The sequence below is a fragment of the Passer domesticus genome, chromosome 10 (assembly GCF_036417665.1).
Source record: "Passer domesticus isolate bPasDom1 chromosome 10, bPasDom1.hap1, whole genome shotgun sequence".
In the NCBI taxonomy this organism is placed as follows: domain Eukaryota; kingdom Metazoa; phylum Chordata; class Aves; order Passeriformes; family Passeridae; genus Passer; species Passer domesticus.
The window spans coordinates 19,192,583-19,211,449 of NC_087483.1; the positions used below are offsets into that span (position 1 = coordinate 19,192,583).

Below are 18,867 nucleotides of genomic sequence, written 5' to 3' on the forward strand. Positions count from 1 at the left end.
TATCACAAAACGGCACCACATAGCTATTTTATTACAGAACAGTTTTATTCTGCAATTACTAAGGTTCTGATAAGTTTCACTTCTTGCCTAGCGAAGTTTTTCTCTTTTAATGGAGACTTTCAGTCTATGAATCTTGACACTGGCTAAATGGCAGCAATCTGATATGGTTTCTTCTGGTATTTTTATTACTAAATTGTGGAAGAGGTTTTACAGCGACATCTGTGAGCGAGAGAGAAGTTCGATAAGAGGATCCATGTTTACCCCGGAAGAATTTTCTACCAAGGTCGTTGACACAGAAACCAAGAAAGAAAGAACGACAAATAAGAGAAACCTGCAACTCCCTATTCCAATAAGCACTCTGTCTTTCCTGACCAATGAGTGAAGTGTAAATTTATAAGCTTTGTAAGAATAAGTAAGTATAAACAGTATGCATGCTATAATCAAACTGGGTTTGAAGCCTCATGAAAATTGAGCATTGCTTTGTATTGTGACCCTCTCAACTACAACAGTAAATGATTAAACAAGAAATATCTAAGAAGAAATGTTAGAAAGTTTTCAGTTGCTTAGTCAAGCCAATGTTTTTTGCTTCAGAGCTATTGTCAAGAAATAATGAAAGGAACTGTGTACTTACTCAGCATTTGGATCTGCAGTGCTATGAATCTGCTCTCCCACTGCCTGCATCGCCTTGGATTAGGTAAGGCTGAATGGTCTGAATTAAGCAACTTGAAATAGTTCTCCAGTATTGTACTTGTCTCGACCTGGCGCTGGTCAGAACTGCTGGTTAGGAGGATATGGACAACTTCTGTCAGGCACTTCAGAGTCAGCTCTGCCTTCCTGCTCACTTCCTCAGGGTTTCTGTCATCCCAGTTGTCACAGTCTGCTAAAACGCGCATCAAGACTTCCATGGTGGCAGGAGATACTGCTTGAAGAGCATTCCTCTGAAACCCATTAAGGCAAAAAATTAAGAAAAATAAATTTAGAAGAATTTAAACGTCTTCAAACCAGTTGTGTCCACTTGAGTTATCTGAGCCATGCAATATGCATTATTCTATCTACTAATGCCGTGTAGTTGTCAAATAACTAAGAAACATTCTATTTGGATTATGTTGATGGCTAGAGATGAAATGCATCCCATCTTGTTCACTTAAATAGGCTCTCTTTTTCAAAGGGAATGTTTCTATAGAAAAGGAAATGCAATTTAAATATGTGTTATAAAATTCTTATAAAGGCAGCCTTGATAAACTGCTGATTTGAAGCAAACCTTGACCTGACTTTTCATTTTAGACTATGAAATTCATGATACTTCAGAGCATGTGGTAAGAACATAGTAATGCACTTTCCTCACCTTTCTTCCTGGGGGGCTGACTGCATAGGCTCAGGGACAGGAGCCCAGGCTTCTGGCGAGCTTCGAGAAGCCCTGTCAGGGATTCATTGCCCTCTGTAGGGAACTGCATTCAAGTTTTGGCTCTCAACCCTTTACTTGTTTGATCTACACTGCAGCCATGGCCATGCCTGGCCATGTCATGTCTTCAACCTGACCCACAAACTTGACAGCAGCTTGACCTTAGCCCTGCCTCATGCCTATGGATGGGGCTGGCAACCACTGGCCTCTAGACTGACTCTAGTTACCACCAGCAGAGCAAACTCTTACTCTGATGTGCTGACCAGACTTCCTGGCTTCACTTTGGGCTTTATCACTACAGACTTGTCTAGTGGGCTGGACTGGTCCCTCCTGGTTGCAGCCACCACAGCTGCTCCCATCTCTGGGTGTAGTGAGATCAGGCCCTCTGACAGTCAGGGAAACTGTTGCTGGATATCCTGCTCAGACTCCACTTGCCTTCCATGATGGAGCAGAGCCTGGCTTTGCAGCTCCTTGGCAACCTTTAAAAACACTTTCTTTGAGATCATCAGAAGTAGCAGCTGCTTGTGACCAGACTAAGTAGGACTTTACAGAAGTCAGGTGAGAAAGTGGATATTGGCTTTGCTGCTGATGAATACCCTCATTTCCTCACATTCTTTCAAAGACTTTAAACAGCTTCCAAGCTGTAATACCCCATGCCTCTTACTGAAAACAGCTTACTTTCAGCACTGGAAAGTTTCATGCACATGAACACAAAACTTCCATCTTTGCAGGTGGAAATTCCTAATCTAGTTATGCACATTTTTTCTTTAAAATATTACAGTAAGTTCATATGAACATGCAGTTGTTCTAAACAACAAACTTCTGTGGTTACTTGAAATTGGGACCCAGCTTTTAGCATTTAGGTATTATTGCCCAGAATGATCCCAAAGTTCCTAGGACAAAAATAATTAATCATGGATAATAAATTCTTCTCATTTACATGGAGTATTTAAAACTCTTAAACAACGAACAAGCATTTGGAGGTTTCAGCAGCTGAAAAGTTCAAAGTATCCTTACCTGACCACCAGCCACAATAGCTCCAAAGAGATGCAGCAGGCAACATTTTAGGCTTTCCTTGAGATGTTCACTTTCTTGAAAGCATTCTGATTAATAAAAAGGAGATTTTTCTCAAAAAAAACCCCCACCAACAAATAATAAAAAACCCTTCTCTATTCCCTGTTATCATACAAATTTAAAAAAATTCAATTCCATCATCTCCACCTTGTTTTATATAACTCAGACACAAACACACCAATTCCAGCATTATCAAAGCAACACAACATTACCACATTTATCAGGAATTCGCAGGGCCACACCTTCAGCTTGCATAAACTTCCCATGCCAGCTGACAGAACTACAGACACACAATTTTTGCTCTTGATTCATAATGTAAAAATGAGCCCATTTTGTCCACACTAACGAGAAAGAGGAGGACATTCTAACACACAACCAGTTATCAAGCACAACAAACTTCTGAGAAATTTCGACATGAAAAGTCTGATGCCATATGCAGTGCAGGTAGCTCAAAAAATCCCCTACAAACCAGTCCCTGAGCCTGATGACTTTAAGGCAGATTGCTAGAGAATCCTGTGCAGGCCTGTAACCTTTCTAGCAGTAATTTCTTTAATGGCAACTATACAGCACCTCTTCTGTTGCCATATCTAATTGAAATTAGTCCCAGACAGCCTCAGCATCTCTTCTTAGCAATAGATATAACCTGGATATTGTTGTTACAACAATAAGACCAGGCCTAAAACAGCAGCAAGAAACTACAAAGGATTATTTTTGGAAATGCGACTTATTGGCAAGTAAGATTTCTGACTATATACTGAACGTCTAAGCCTGTTTTAAAAGGCTGCAGAGCTATTTTTCTAATCTGTTCTCCAAACAGAACAGAGCTTAGATGATCACACTGTTAGTGAGCTAGTACCACCACTCCTTGACTTAGAGCCTCTGGATCTTTGTAGAACTTCAGACAAATTGAAAAGAGCAGTACCTAGCATATTGTGAATAAATCATTAGGCTGGGTAGACTAAAACCATCCCCCCTCAAACTAGTCCTGGCCTGGCAGGATGCTTAAGGCACATGCTCAGCAATTTCTGACTCTGTCCTTTCTGCCAGTTGGCCAACAAGCAGATGAGTATCTGCTGGCTAATGAGCACACTTTTAGCTCAGTCACATTATTGTATTTAAGAGACAGGAGGAACCACAGGGCAACGCACTGAATGGAGAGGAGAGAACCTACAGATGATATTCCTCAGTAGCAGCCTTTAGAGTGTGTTCCCAGGGCTCTAGAACGTAGATAAGGGCATTTTACTGGCAGCAACAATTTGGTCTTTTTGGCAACTATCCTATTTTTTTGTACACAGCAACGGAATCTCAAGAAACAGGAGCTGTGACTCAAACCTAGAAAAATCAAATTCATAAATGCTACCACTCCATAAATATAATCTCTCTCTTTTTTTAATTTTAAATTAAAACTAAATTAACGGATAGCTGCAAAAAGACCAATTTCACTCCTTCACTGCCCTTCCCTCCAGCTTCTTCCTGCTGCTTCAATTCGGTAGGCACTAGCACTTTGGTATGCTAAACTGGCAAACTACCTGGACATCCCACATCCTTGAGATTTAAGTACAGAATATGGACATGTAAGTTCTTCTCTTCCACACAAACAATCTGTAATCATAAGAACACATGAATTCCAAAGTAGCCATCGTGATATTTAATGACTTTAACCAGAGAGAAAATTGTTTCCTAAACTTGAGACCAAGGAGCATTTGCTAGTTGAATGGCACAGTTTCTTTTTTTCTAGCTGTTAAATTGTATTAAAGAATGGAAGTGCATGAACATTCTCCTAAGATTATTTTTTCATGAGAGTTATCAGTGCAGTTACTACAGAGATCTCATGTGCAATCACTGTGTACCACAACAAAAAGAAAATTCACGGACCTAACCCTACTAAACCACATTAGGCACTGAAATAAAGTCTAGAAATAAAGAAAAAGACTTTCAAAGATGAGCAGGAATGACAAAATAGTGATGCTCAGAGCAAAGTAGAAAAAGTAAGCCACTACATTCAGTCTCAGAAAGCAAGAACTTTGACATTATCAGGCATGCTTAGGAGAAAGTTACTTGGGCTCACTAAGTTCATTCCTCTACAGAAAACTATTTTTTAACAGGCTGTTAAGTAATACTTACGGTAAAAAAAAGGGACAAACTCAACAGTGAGGGAAGCTGGTTTATACTTCTGTCTGCTCCTTTCAACTGTGCTAAGGAAACGTCTGCAATGACATTAAAAAACATACACCAAAGAAATTAGACACGATACCTTTGTTTATTATTTAAGTATTAATTTATTGCTTATAATGTGAATTTATATTATGACTTAGTAGAGAATGCTGCCATAAATCAGGAGTTATCTTTTGCCTACACAATGAAAAAGAATAGTCAAGTAGTATTTCATCCTGAAGACATGAATCACAGCTAATCCCACATTCAGTCTGCACTTAAAAAGACTTAATATTTTACAAAATGGTTAGCTAAAAAAATTTAAAAAAAAAACAAACAGCAATCTCTTATTTAGTGAATGCTTATTGCAACTAAGCCACCATCTGGAATACCAAATTTCTTGACCAAGCCATTTTAAATGGGCAGAAAACATTATTATGAGTTCATTAGGCTGGTGAGAACACACAGTCAAATTAAAGGGATGTAATTCTACTGCTACACTTACAAACTTATTTTCAAAGATGTAAGTTATCTACACTGTGAACTTCAATAACTTCTTTTGCCTTTATTCAAGCAGGTCTGGCCATCACACTCCTTTTGGCTTCTTTGTTCCACTAGCTTAGAAAAATGGTCAGTTTTTGGAAGGACAACATAATGTAAGCACCTTCATGGTGATCAGTCACAAGCAATCACCTCTTGATACATCCTCAAATTTAATTTTGTTTTAACTTTAATATAAACAGTAAAATATTATAATTTTTAAAAATTATTTAAATCACATCCAGTTTGAGAAAGCATATTACATTTCTGTGGTGTGATTCTACTGATTGATGGTTAAAGCTCTCATAAACCACAGCAGTTACAATCCTGTGCTAGTGCACACATACCCTGCAATTCGCTGCCTCCAGTTTCGATACGGATCATACAGGCTTTCACAGAAAGCCAATGCATGTCTCACAAATTCTTCTATGGGGGTCTGATCCTCCACTTCCTTTTCTTTTGTTTTGCTTTTTAACTGAGGAGAAAAAGAAAGCTATGGTCAGAAAATTTCCAGAAGTTGAAAATTAATCTTGGTCTCCCCCAGAACAAACTGTTCCCCACATAATACTATTACTGAAAGAGCTCAGATCACACAAAAAGGAGCAGGAGGTATCAGATGACAGAAATACAGACAAGAATTATTAACCACGTACCTGTTGAATGTACAGTGTAGTCATGGTGATAACATGGTTAATGTATGAACACATCCCAATCTCTTCCACATTAGCCAAATTCCTGCAAAGACAACACAAAAACCACAGATTGTACACAGTGTACCATTTGAAGCTAGCTCAAACAATGTTTGTTTTAGCATTCTTTCTATATTCATTCAAAAGGATACCAGCATTTCAAAAATACTCTCCAAAAGACCACACGTACTTAAATGTTTATTTCTGTCACCATTACAGAGCTCACAAGTTTTCATGTAACAGGAAGAAAGACTTAAGTCACTCTGCTACAGACCAATTCCATCTGGAATTTGGGGTTTCAGAGGTTAAGCAGATTCCCAGGACACCCTAAATAGAAAGTTCAGAAATGGCATCTGATAACAAAGGCAATAACTTCTACTTTACTAGTGCACACACTTTCTAAGACTTTAGGAAACATATAACCTAGAAACATTTACTCACTTAAAATTCTCTGGAGCAAAACAAACACCTAATAAATTATTTTAGAAAATAAAGCAACAGCAACTAAGAATTTCTCAGTTTTGAAGTTACAAAGATCAGATATCTAAGTGATGACACAGGAGAACTTTTCAGCAAGCAAAGGTGACACCAGTTTGTAATTCAGAAACACATTACCACCATCCACTCAGCGTATATTCAATATTCCAGGGTACTTAAACATTGCCATACAACTCTTCGTATTGTTTCAGAGGTAAGGTGAGACAAATTATTCAAAAATGCTGCTTCAAATACTCCTCAGTAAAGGAGATTCTCTATTATATTTTATCCCCTTCCTCTCTCTAACAGAGTTTTGCAACGGCAAACTGAAGAAACAGTGAGTAACAGATCCTTAAAAACAGTTTATTCATTTGTGTCAACAGAATTACACTATCAGGCAGAAGTTTCAGAAGGAAATCAGCTGCATGAGTAGTGTAATAAGTTTCACAAGCTGTTTATGGAATTATAAGTATGTTAAGAATGTGAAACAGTTCTTCCTGTACAACTCTCTCAAGTTATTTCATAGCTAACAGTTGTTAGAGTGCACCTTTTCTTTTAAAAGTATTTCTTATACGAGGTACATCATATCTTGAATTCCCACAGATTTATCTTCTATAGCTACAAAGAATTGAGTGTTTAAACCTCTTCTACTTCTATTACAAACATTATTGCTAAAATGATTACATTGCTCCACTCTCTCTCTTTTACTCCCTCTGTCTTTATTTTGAAGATTGTGAGAAGTGTTATTTCTCTGTATCTACTGGAAGGTATCAAATCACATAGTATGTGTCATTAAATCTATATTTATAAGCTGCATCAGGATTTTTTAAACAAAACAACAGCCTTGCTGAGGTACCAATTAGAACAAATACCTGCAAAGGATGATAAAGAATTTCACAAGTAAAAGTGACAGAGTCTGCTGCTGCTCTTCCAGGCCATCTGACATTTTCTGGACACACTGTAGCAACTGGAGCCTGAGGACCTGAAGAATGTTATCGGGAAGCAGCGATATTCCTGGCGGAATGTCATCCACCCTGATGAAACAAGCCAGACACAAAATTGCTAATCATACAAATGCCAAGCTGCCAATCGATTCCTGTGTACTCCTGTAGTGTTCCAGTGAAGTTCTGTGGGAAAGGTCACCCTACTGACACATCACAAACAACTAATGAGCCACAAGGAAATGCCTGGTGGCAATACACCAGTTCAAGCTTACTTTTCCCCAGAAATTAACTACATTTTAAAAAAAGTGTTAAAATTCATTAAGTGGCATCCTAAATCCTCCTCCATGCAATGAGCTGCTTTAATTGCCACAAAGCAATTGCATGATCTTCATCAGGTAAAAAGGTGGCCTAGGAAATCCCCAGAGACAGTCACAGTGGAATGAAACATGAGAACAAAACATATTTGGAAGAACATTTTCAACTTTCTACTGAAGATTAAAAGCATCCAAATAAATGAGATGCCAATTATTGCATAGTTATTGAAGCACAGTTGGTATTCATCCACAGTGAACCTCATGTCGTTCTTACATAAGTTTCAAAAAGCCACACAAAATTAGCCTTTGCCTATTGTTTTCTGCAAACTAAAACATTTTAGAAACACACCAGCGAGAACCAAGACATGAAGAAAAGAATGGGTTTATTTGTGGTTTAATTTTTTTCTCCAGTGATCCAAAACCAAATAAGAAAATGACCCAGGAACAACCATAAGGAAACCCATTTCAATAACAGTATAGAAATCTACAGAACTGCAATATTTTTTGGGATGAAAACTGTTTATCCACTGTTGCACATGCTAAAAACAGTTAGCCTTCGTCAGCAGCTATTTAGCCTGACACATCCTCTATGAACTCTACATAGGAAAACGAAGACACAAGCAAGACCCTTACAGCTTACAAAAGCCTCCAACACGCGCAAAGCCAGAGGAAAGTTACAACAAAAAATTCAGCAAGCTCAAACCCTGACTAATATGACTGCTGCATACATTGCACCTATGTGAGAAAAAACAAAGATGTGTAGAAATGCAGAGACTGACCCTATACAACTTGATCTCTATTATTTGAGGAAAATGGGGAACAATCCATTGTTTAGCTTCTAATGTTGAAAAGGAAGCCTTTATAGGAAGGAAAATCAGAGGCCCAGTTTAGTAAAACACCTAGACAGGTGTAAGTGACAGAAAGCTTCCATGTCCTAGAAAACAAATGTTACCTACACTTATACAGACAACTATCTACTTCATTCCCTTGCCCCTTCACACAGTTGTGCAATTTGATTTTTGGATTGTGGAATTCAGATCTCAAGGGATACAGAGCATTGTAACACAAATTTTATAGCTGAGGCTCTAAACTGATAGCAACAAAATAACCACAAAACTGAGAGCAACTGCTTTTTTTCCAACTCAAATGCTAAAAAATTAATTTTAATTTCTGTGATAGCAACCTTACCCCTCAAGATGCTGGCAGATCCACACACTCTAGAACTACAAGCACAGTTTCTCATAATCTAATAATTCAGATTCTGTATTTCAGATTCTGATAATTTCCTCTCAGTATTAGGAAAACTGTAATTTTCGACATCTGAAATCATATCTCCAGAAGTTAATTCCCTAAAATGGCCAACAAGTCTTTTTCAGTAAGATCATGAAATGCTTTACAAGAAGAGCAAACAGCATACCCTTCATGCCTCACATCCCAAAGAATGTTTTCTTTGCAGTAGCTGCCTGTATTGCACAACCCATGAGAATTTGGGAGAGATGTCTGAGAATGGCATGAGAAATCCTAATTGGCATTACACAAAATTAATACACTACAGAGTATATAAATAAATGTAAAGCTCTATAAACAATCAAGCTTGTTTTCACCCCAGACCAAATTACTACTATACCACCAAAAAACCTTAGATTTAAACAAGGAATTAAATTTGTTGACATGTAGCACCAATTTTTCCCAACCAGACTCATTGTTTAAAGTAAGTACTCCAAAAGGAAAGAAAAAAATTAATATAAAAAAACATACCCTATCTGACATTTTTACTTGACTGCTGGTAACCTACCTCAAAAATATGAGAAAGAACTTGACACATTTGTGATCCTTTTATTTATAATTTCCTTCATGATGTTAACATGGTTATGCAGCCACACAAAGTCTGTCAGGTGTCTGGAAGGGAACTGAACCACCTCCACATCAGAGGCACCTACTCCTGCTCAAACACACTGGGAACTCTCCTCCACCACTGGTAAAAACTGCTGCAGCAAACCAGGCTGTACTTTTCAACAGTCACCACGCAATCACACAAACCATGTAATCAGCATTCCTATCATGACTTCTGCATCATTTTTTTGTGGTTTTGAAGTCAGCAAGTTAATAAAATATGGTTTCTATGGTACTTTGCATGAGCTTCATTTAAGCTCCTTTGCTCAAGATCATGCAAACCAAAAGCAGAAAAAAAAAAGACGAACACTCCGGAGGCCTTTATTATTTTTAAAAGTATTGAATCAAATGACAATTCCTCTCCAATGAGGATAAAAAATCCTCACACCAGCTGGTAAAGGTTTTATCCTTTTCATGGTAAATACATATGACATGGATACATGCTTTGAGGGAAATAAAAGACAGGTGTGCTGGTCTTTTGTGCTCAATGATCAAACCATTAGCATAGCTATAGTCACCTTTTCAGCAAAATCATTAACACATCATCAATGAGCCATTTCATAAAGAGTAGAGGCACAAAGATAGCGTAGAACAGAAGCTGTATAAGCCTATAAGCTGCATAACTGTATAAGCTCTACTTATACAGTCAAATCATAGTGGGTACACTCACACAGTATATTTAGAGGTTTCCTAATTCTGTACTGCTTAGCATCTTTCACATTTCCAAACCAGACTTCAGGAAATCAGATATTCCAATTTATAGAAAAAAAAAAAAACCCAACCCTTGTGAGTTAAATCAGCAAGTGACAGTGCCAATTAAGGGTCCTTCTTTCAGGAAGGAAAAAAACCCAAAACCAAACCTGTAATAGAATCTTTATATTTCTTAACTGGTATTTTATTGGATGCTAAAAACCTCCACATATGTTTTAGATTGACACAATTTCATGCCTGTCCTCCAAACAGTTAGTTGTGTCCAGCAATCTGTGCAAGCCTTCTCCCTAAAGAGTTTCTCATTATTTCCTGGCATTAGCCCTTCACTACACAAGGTCTTTCAGGCATACAGCTGTAAAACACACCAAGATTTATAGAAGGAAAAAAAGAAAAAAATATTGGTGCAGTCAGCTTCTCATTTTAGTTAGCATCACACTTTTTAAGACCAACAGACACAATTAGTTGTCTAATAAGAAATACAGTTAAACAAAAAAAAAAAAAAAAAGAAGTGAGTCCACAGGGTCCTGTGGCCCCTGGAGTCACTGGAAATCAGCATTTGGCCGTTCTACACTGACCTACTTTTCTTTTTCAGTAATACTGTTTTCACAGTATAAGGGCCTGCGATACAAATTGACAAAGCCCAAAAAGATGCCACTCTTCACATGCCTGATTATATCACAAATGCATGTATGGGCAGAAACTGCAATTCTTTGTTAATTCTAGTATGTGATCGCCATGGGTTTTCTCATTGTAGACATAAAGGCACAGGAATGATCTGCCTTCATCCCTATGTTGTTTTGATGCTTTTTCTTTACATCTGTTACACAAATGAGTCTAAATCCACATGGTTCTATTCCTCCAGACTAAATCACTAATCCTGTCATTAAGCTCAGAAAAACACACATGATTTTTACACTCACTAAAGTCACCATTTAGCACAATGAAGATGCTGCTACTCTTCTGCATAACTAAGCTTTATGTTGCTGAAAAAAAACAACACGAAAACCATGAACACATACACTAAAAAACACTTAAACTCAGAGTACAAATACATTTAAAAAACTAAGAATCTCTTGGTACTTTGATTTTAATCTTCCACTGTTTCAATACTAAGTAGCATGTTAAAGATAAGTTTGTCCTTTGACCCAGGTTTTCTCCTTAACTAAACACAGTAAGATGCATTTTTGACACTAGAAAGAAATAAATTATTAGAAATAGCCAGAATTAACTTGAAGGTCTTGCTTACTGGTACTTGCACTATATATTTTGCACTCATATAGCCATTATGAGGAAAATTTTAATACAAAGAGCTGGGAAGTCCATGTTTTATCTGCTGAGATCCAGTTGCAGCATGCTTCATTTCCTTCTAACAGTTGAGGCTATCACTTGCACTTCAAACAGGATCTGATCCAAAGCCCATTAAAGAATTTCCATTGATTTCAACAGGGCTTGGAATGCAGCCATCATGAAAGGAGCACCATTCTGTGCTTTCAAACAGCATTGGTGGTATCAGCTATAATATACTGACATCAGTTCTCATGAAGACTGCATCCTTCAACATTTGGTTTTTCTTCAAATCCCTAGTTCATCTAAGCACCTCAAAAGAGAAAACATCCAATGCCTAAGTTTTTACTTCTCATTTTCAAAGTTAGACATGAAAAGACAGTAATGATAACACAACATAAAAATTTAAAATACTAAATATGAAACTGAAATTAGGCTCCAATACACCCTCATGATTATAAGTGGAAGCTTTTGGTCAGCAACATGATGGATGTCAGCAATACTCTTACCCTGAAGTCTTCATGGATGCAAAGAAATCACTCTCAAGTCTGTAACTGGTGCATATTTTAATTTTTAAATGTTTTCAGCTAAAATACCCAAATCTTTCATTGAGAATTTCATTCATCCTTAATGTTAAAGCAAACCCTGAAATAAAATTACAAATTCTTTACCTATATCTTGCTTCTCTTCTGTCACTGCTGATGCAGCTAGTAAACACTACTTCATATGCAACATTTAATGAATACTTATTCAAAATAATTATAAGGAACACAAGGAAAAACAATTATATTTCTACGACCAAGAACAAGAAGTACTCATGCCAATTTCCTAATATGATGCAAATACCAGTATTTGCCTAGTTTCATCCAGCTTGACTTTCAAATTAATGGGAGTGCCACTTGACAAGTAAAAAACTTACTTCAGTTTAAAGGCAGCACTGCCATTGAACAGGACTGGGCACCCAGCCAGGTCTGTTTCAGATATCAGGGAAAGATAAACAGGTCTGTAATGCTACATACCTCGTTGGCAGCTTCTCAAAGTCCACATCCAGAAACTGTTCATAGCTAGACACAAAACTATCCAACCAGAGCTTCAGGTAATCTGGATCTTTCTGTAAAAAGGAAGGGAACATTAGGCAATATTGCATTCAAGGTCATCTATCAACAACTCTGTAATACTGCCTCAAATAAAAAGTTTCTATTTAAGGCATTTCAACTGGGAGAAAGGAGGGAATACAAATTTTTTAGAACCAAAAGAAAAAACAACCACCTGTGTACTTTAAAATTTTCAGCCACATTGTGCTGATTGGACATTTTTGCCATTATTTTAGGCATCTCCTCTTCTTGGCACCAGTGTCAACCAAAGCATTTTAGCTTTTTCCATCATAAACAATCTCAACTTATTCTCCAGAGTCATCCATACCAGCTTTACAAACTTACTAGAATGTGTTCTAGTCTTGATACCACATATACTAGCACACAACACTCCTTGTGGCTCATAAAATTAAATAAGAACCCTAAGAGCCATCCTAATCACAAAATAATTTCCCTTTTGCTTCACTCATAGGTCAATATGGCAGATAACAGTAGATCACAGACAGATGGTGTTCAGAAAGACAATGTAGAAACTATGACATATATTAGATACCTATTAACAGATAGAAAATTATATTTAAGCTTCCTAGTTGTTCCTAGTAGAGCACAAAGACTGTGTTTGTGACCAGCAGTCCCTCAGGGATAAACACTGTCCTAGGAACTAGGACAGATACTAGACCACTGCAAACCACAGAGGGGAATCCTGTCAAAATATGCATTTGAGCTAGTCTTACTGTAGAAGTCAAGCTGCTTAATTTTCAAAACCAAGTTGCCAGCCCATAGCTAACATTCTTTGCCAGAACTGAGCAGTCTTGTTCACTAACACACATGCACATAGTCCCACATTCTACACCACAAATAATTTTCAAAACAGTTTTTAAATTTTGCCTGGAGTATTTGAGATTACAAATCATTTCTGAATCCACTCCATAATTTATAATATTTTGCAGAAGTTGAAAACATCTTTCTTTATCCTTTTCCCTCTTCTGTATCTCCTCCCTTTTGTTTGTTGCCTTTATATTACCACAGATGTTCCCAAATAAGATGTTTCCCTGTAGAGTTAAGACTGAAGAACAAACAGTGAGTATCTCTAACACACACACACACACTTTTCTGCAGCAATGTCAGTGTAAAAGGAAGAGTAACCAAGACAGACTGGCAGAGTCCTGTCAGTGCAAAATAGAAATGTGAAAATAGGAAAGAGCCCTCCACAAGGGAAAGAAATCAAACAAAACAATGTTTAAAAAAACCCATGCAAACAAAGCAAAACCAACAACCTCAGAATAAAATAAACACAAATTCAGAACCTCAAGTGATGCAAAGCTCTCCCCAGATCATCTTTCCTTGCACATACAGCAGTTATAAAGCATGGGAACACCCTTCTCATTCCAGACCTTTACCCTTCTCTGCGTCCCCAAAAACCACCCTCAACTCAAGGAAGAAGTGCCACAAACATCCAGACACAATTTACTTCACTATCACAATTATATATAAAATGTGTTCAGGTACTGTGACAACAGGTGCCAAATAACAGCCTCAGCTAGATACATATTTTATCTGATAATTCACTTCCACTGACTTTATGGCATTTTCTTATTCACTTTTCCTAATTGTCTTAATTTCCCTTCTTCTGCTTAATTCCTAATCTTTCTCCCTCCTTCATAATCTTTCCCCTCCTCATCTCTGCTTTTATTCACTTTTCAATTATTTAAGTAATCACTCCTTTCCTTTTTATGTTAAAAATTTGTCAAAACAGCACTATGTTCATGTTTAATATGCACTGAGCTACCAAATGGTTAACTTATCTTAAACACACCTACCAATTGTCCTCAACATGGAATTGCAAAACACAGAATGAAGGAAGAGGCTGAGATAAAGAATAATTTCAAAGTTTCCAAGCCACTGGTTTAAGCCACGGAGTTTGTTGGTTTATTACAAGTAAGTGAGCATAAAATACATGTTTCTCAGGTTCAGACACCAAACACATTGAAAACCAACCCAAAAGTTAGACAAGAAGTAAACTTGCCTAAAAGAATTATTTAAAAGTTGTAGAAGACACTGCCTTTAGACAGCCCAGCTTTTCAAAAATGTTCACAAGTGTAAAGCTCTAACTTTCTTGCATCTCACAGCAAGTAATTTTAGCTGCAAGCGAACTATTTCACAGGATCATAAAGACAAGAGAAACCAGGGTGCCCTTTCAATAATTACAATAGAGCTCAGGCTACAAAGGACAAAGCAACAACAGGGAAGTAATGAACAGAAATGTTGCCATATCCATGTGTCCATGTCTCTGATGAAAATGGTCATGTACGTGTGTAAAAAGTGAACATAAGAGACTTTTTCCCTGTTGAACAAACTACTTGTCCGCTGGCATGAGAAACTTCTCCTTGAAATCCAACAAGTAATACCAGATTGATTCTATTCATGCTCCTAAATTAAAAATTTTTGTTGACACAGCTCAGGCTCATTCCCAATTGCTAACAGCAAACTTGTGTAAAAAAACTGTTTTTCTTGGTTACCATGAAAGAAGATGTGCAAATAACAACATTATCTGACTTAAAATTGTTTTAACAAAAGTCAAGGATGAGAAAAGGGGAAGGGTAGGGCAAAAGACAAAATTATATCAAATGCCTGCTTGCTCCTTTTTAGTGATAGAGCCTAAATGAGTTTCAAGCTTCTTTATCTTTGAACTCCAATTCCTTTGCAAAGCTGTCAGTACAGACTGTGAATAAGACAATACTGGCAGACAAAATACACAAGAAATAGCATTTATACAGATGGCAACAGTAAACCACATGTTATGAAACAGCCAGAAGTTTTTGCCTACCTGCAGAGCACAGACTGCTTAATTGGCTTTGCCACTAGAACTCTTCCTGCTCCTGGTAAAAAACAAGAACTGCTGTCCTGTTTGATTATTCCCTGCAGCACACAATTCAACCCAACTGCCTTCATTTCTGTCCACTGCCACTCAATTAATAACATAATATTCCAAGTTATTAAAATAATCAGATTTTATATCAAAATACCAGGTAGCACTACTGGTATGTGCCAGCAGAAAACAGTTTATGCAATAGTTGACTCAGAGTCAAACCTAGAGATTTTCATCCAAGCAACATCACTAACTCAAAACCACTTGGACAAATTTAAAAAAAAAAAATCATGAAGGCAAAAAAAGTAAACAAGATCACTTAGCAACATGAGAAATACCAAGAAACAGATCTCCATTATACACCAGCTAACAGAGGCATGCCTCCTTTCCAGAAACAAACAAAAATGAAGACTTGTGAAGCAGAAGTTCATTCCAGGAAAAAGTGAAAAAATATTCAGCAAATGGGCTACAATTAAGATATTTAATGTAAGTTATGTCAATAATGTTAGAAACAGAAGCTATAAACACCTTTCAAACTTCAAATCTGGTCCAGGTTTTCTTTTCTCTTTATTAGCAGCAATCATTCCAGATCCTAGGCACCAGTTTCCTATTGAAACCTCCAAGAAAGTCTAGATTTTACTGGAAAAGTTTTAGGAAAGGAAACTGAACATGGTAAATGTTACCCTTGGCCAAGTATATATAAATGTCTAAAACACAGCTAAACACATACAACCTTTCTGAAGACCTGCCTATGTGAGTCAGATGCATTTTACATTTCTCCAAACCAAAGGCATCATAGCTTAGGAGAAACAGATGCTTTTTACAGTGGTTTAATATTCCAAGTTCATCATAAAACCAGGCAGTAATAACAGCTATCAGCTGTTTTGTTTACACTGTGGTTTTATGTATAATGAAATTATCCTACCCAGCACCTTTACCTTGAACTGAACTTTTTCTTGAGGTCAGCTGTTCCCACTTAATCTGGAGTTTAAATTTGGTGGAATGAAAAATGAAAAAGAATGTATTTCTGTTAAATCCCCCCACCAACTCACCTTTTCAACAATCCTCTACTGTCCCACAACAGAAGTGGTAAACCATATTAACAGCAGAAGACAAATTGACCTTAATTTAACACTAATACATTTGTGTTCTCCAATGCCAGATCAACTTTCCAAGGCACTACGTGTTGCAATATGACAAATACCTGTGTTACTAGGTGTCAGAAAAGAGCATCCCGTGGGATCCATGCTACTACTGAGGGCAACAAATCACTGAACTGCAACCTCAGCTCCACCTGATTCACTGTAAACTGTGAGCTACTACATTACATTTGTGGTCCTCCTAAGGAAGCAGTAGAACACCAGAATAAAGCATCATAAATACTCAGAAGCCTTGTGACCAGCAGAAGCAGCAAAAACTGTGGAAAACTCTTTGAAAATCACCCTTTTGTTATCATTCTGCAGACAGGTGGAGGCTGTGTGTCAGAAAACAGCTCTAAACTGTTTTCTGTGGTGCTGGCTGAAGATGCACTTGCAGAGCACAGTTTACAAAGCTTTGGTAATACACCACAAGGCTTAACTGTGATAAATCAATGTGAGGATTGGTGTTCTTTTCCAGCCCCACCACACACACTCTGATCCTGTTAGATCAAGAAGGACATTTTTGATTGGTGCAGAAGCAGTAAAGGCAGGAAGAAGCTTCCAAGAGGTAATAAAATGCCTTTCACCAGTTACAACTTTTCAAATACTACAAGATAAAAAAAATGTTGTTTTCTGAAACCTTAAAGCCTTCTAAGTTACAAGCCCAACCTTTTCATTTATTTACCTGAAACCTGCCTAGCTTTTGTGCAAAATTTATGTAGTTTATTTGAATAGTAATTCACATATAGAAACTGCATGCCTTAAAACTTCTGGAAGATAATTTCCCCATGGCTTGAACTCCAAGAAGGTAAAATAGAGCTGAAGTCAGCCATTTCTTTTCATAATGATAAATGGAAACAAGAGTTTTAACAATGCTATCTTAAAGGTGTCATTGTAACAAAAGTCTATGGAAAAAAAACTGAAAAACAAAATAAAGAGCCCAGGAGTATAAAAGTTCTTTTGTTAATAGCCACAAGTTTGCAGAGGCTAAGCTTAGGCTTCTGAGCTCAGCCCATTGTAATGAAGGCCTTTGAAAGTGCTATGGCAGTCACTCACCTGCACTAATGAAAAATAAGTCCTTTGTGCCTATTAAATCAAATGTAGCTCAGAGCAGCTGAAAGTGAAAGTACTTTCTTCTTCCTACTCTTCCCTAAATACCTCTGGCTTTCATTAAAAAAAACCAAACAAATAGCCCAACACAGCACACTGACACACCACCCTTCAGGCCTCCATTTCCCTAAGATCCTCTCGGATCTTGCTACAGCTCCTTACACTTTAAAAAAAAAAACACTGCCAGGCCTGAGCAGTGGAGTGTTTTTAACAAGTACTGAAAATAACCTCAAAAACCACTCCAAACCATAACACACTAAACCCATCTCCCATGAAACAGCCAGAGGAGGGTTAGCGTTTTTTAATTATTATTTTCCAACACAGTACAATGCTAGAAAGAAAAGAACATTTGCTAAATAAACCCATTGTACTGGACCCCAGCATGCACTGCAATACTGTGACTAACCTCTGCCAGGCAATTCTCAGGATTGCCATGGAGTGTTACCACTTGCAATTTGGATGTATAAGCTTACACGTGGTGGAGCTGGGATACAAGCTCCCAATTCACCACCTTCAGAGCTGAGCCAGGCTGAGGCAAAGCCCACAGCCCAGTGGGGATCTACACTGACGTCCCTCAGACAGGCAGGACCTTCTCCAAGGCAATGAAGTGAAAAGGAACTACGGCCAAAATCTACACTAGCTTGGGACAGGCTCTTGTCTTTGATACACTAAATTGTCTGGAAATTACAGGAGCCTTTTCTAGTCTCTATGAAAACTGATTAAATGAATGACAGAAATATTCTAATACACGCCTATTTTTCAGTCTGTGCAAGAAGGTCACAAGAAATGTCTGAACCAGTATAACATTTTTATATCCATTAAGAAGCCAGGTAGTACTAGTCTTACAGCTAGCTCTCAGTTAAATGAAAACATTTCACACAAAACTGGCACTGAAGTCATCCCAACTGAAAGACTTCAGCCCTGTGCCTGTGGAATACAGGTACATTTACTCAAGGTTTCACACCAACACTATTTATGTATTTATATAAAGGGTTTATTTTAGTTTAGTAACTTCCATTTCTACTAAGGCTTCAGGCAAAGAACTGGAAGGGCAAAGCTCAGTAGGATTTTATAGATATGTTCAGGAAGTATTTGTTGCTAAAAACAAAAGCTGGATCCACCCGAGGCTCTTTGCAGGGTCACATTCCATGCTCTAAAGTCAAAAATTCCCTG

At 37.5% G+C, this 18,867-nt stretch overlaps 1 protein-coding gene across 6 annotated transcripts in view; it reads right to left on the minus strand.

The window, feature by feature from the left end:
• NBEAL1 (neurobeachin like 1) overlaps nt 1-18,867 on the minus strand; it is a 79,899-nt gene that overhangs the window by 51,561 nt on the left and 9,471 nt on the right. For all 6 annotated transcript variants that reach the window (XM_064434196.1, XM_064434200.1, XM_064434198.1 and 3 more), the window contains exons 3-9: nt 12,502-12,593; nt 7,209-7,370; nt 5,824-5,905; nt 5,518-5,645; nt 4,601-4,683; nt 2,420-2,505; nt 632-938 (exon numbers count right to left, since the gene is read on the minus strand). In XM_064434196.1, the coding sequence (XP_064290266.1) occupies nt 632-938; nt 2,420-2,505; nt 4,601-4,683; nt 5,518-5,645; nt 5,824-5,905; nt 7,209-7,370; nt 12,502-12,593 (940 nt within the window). The remainder of the gene's footprint in view (nt 1-631; nt 939-2,419; nt 2,506-4,600; nt 4,684-5,517; nt 5,646-5,823; nt 5,906-7,208; nt 7,371-12,501; nt 12,594-18,867) is intronic.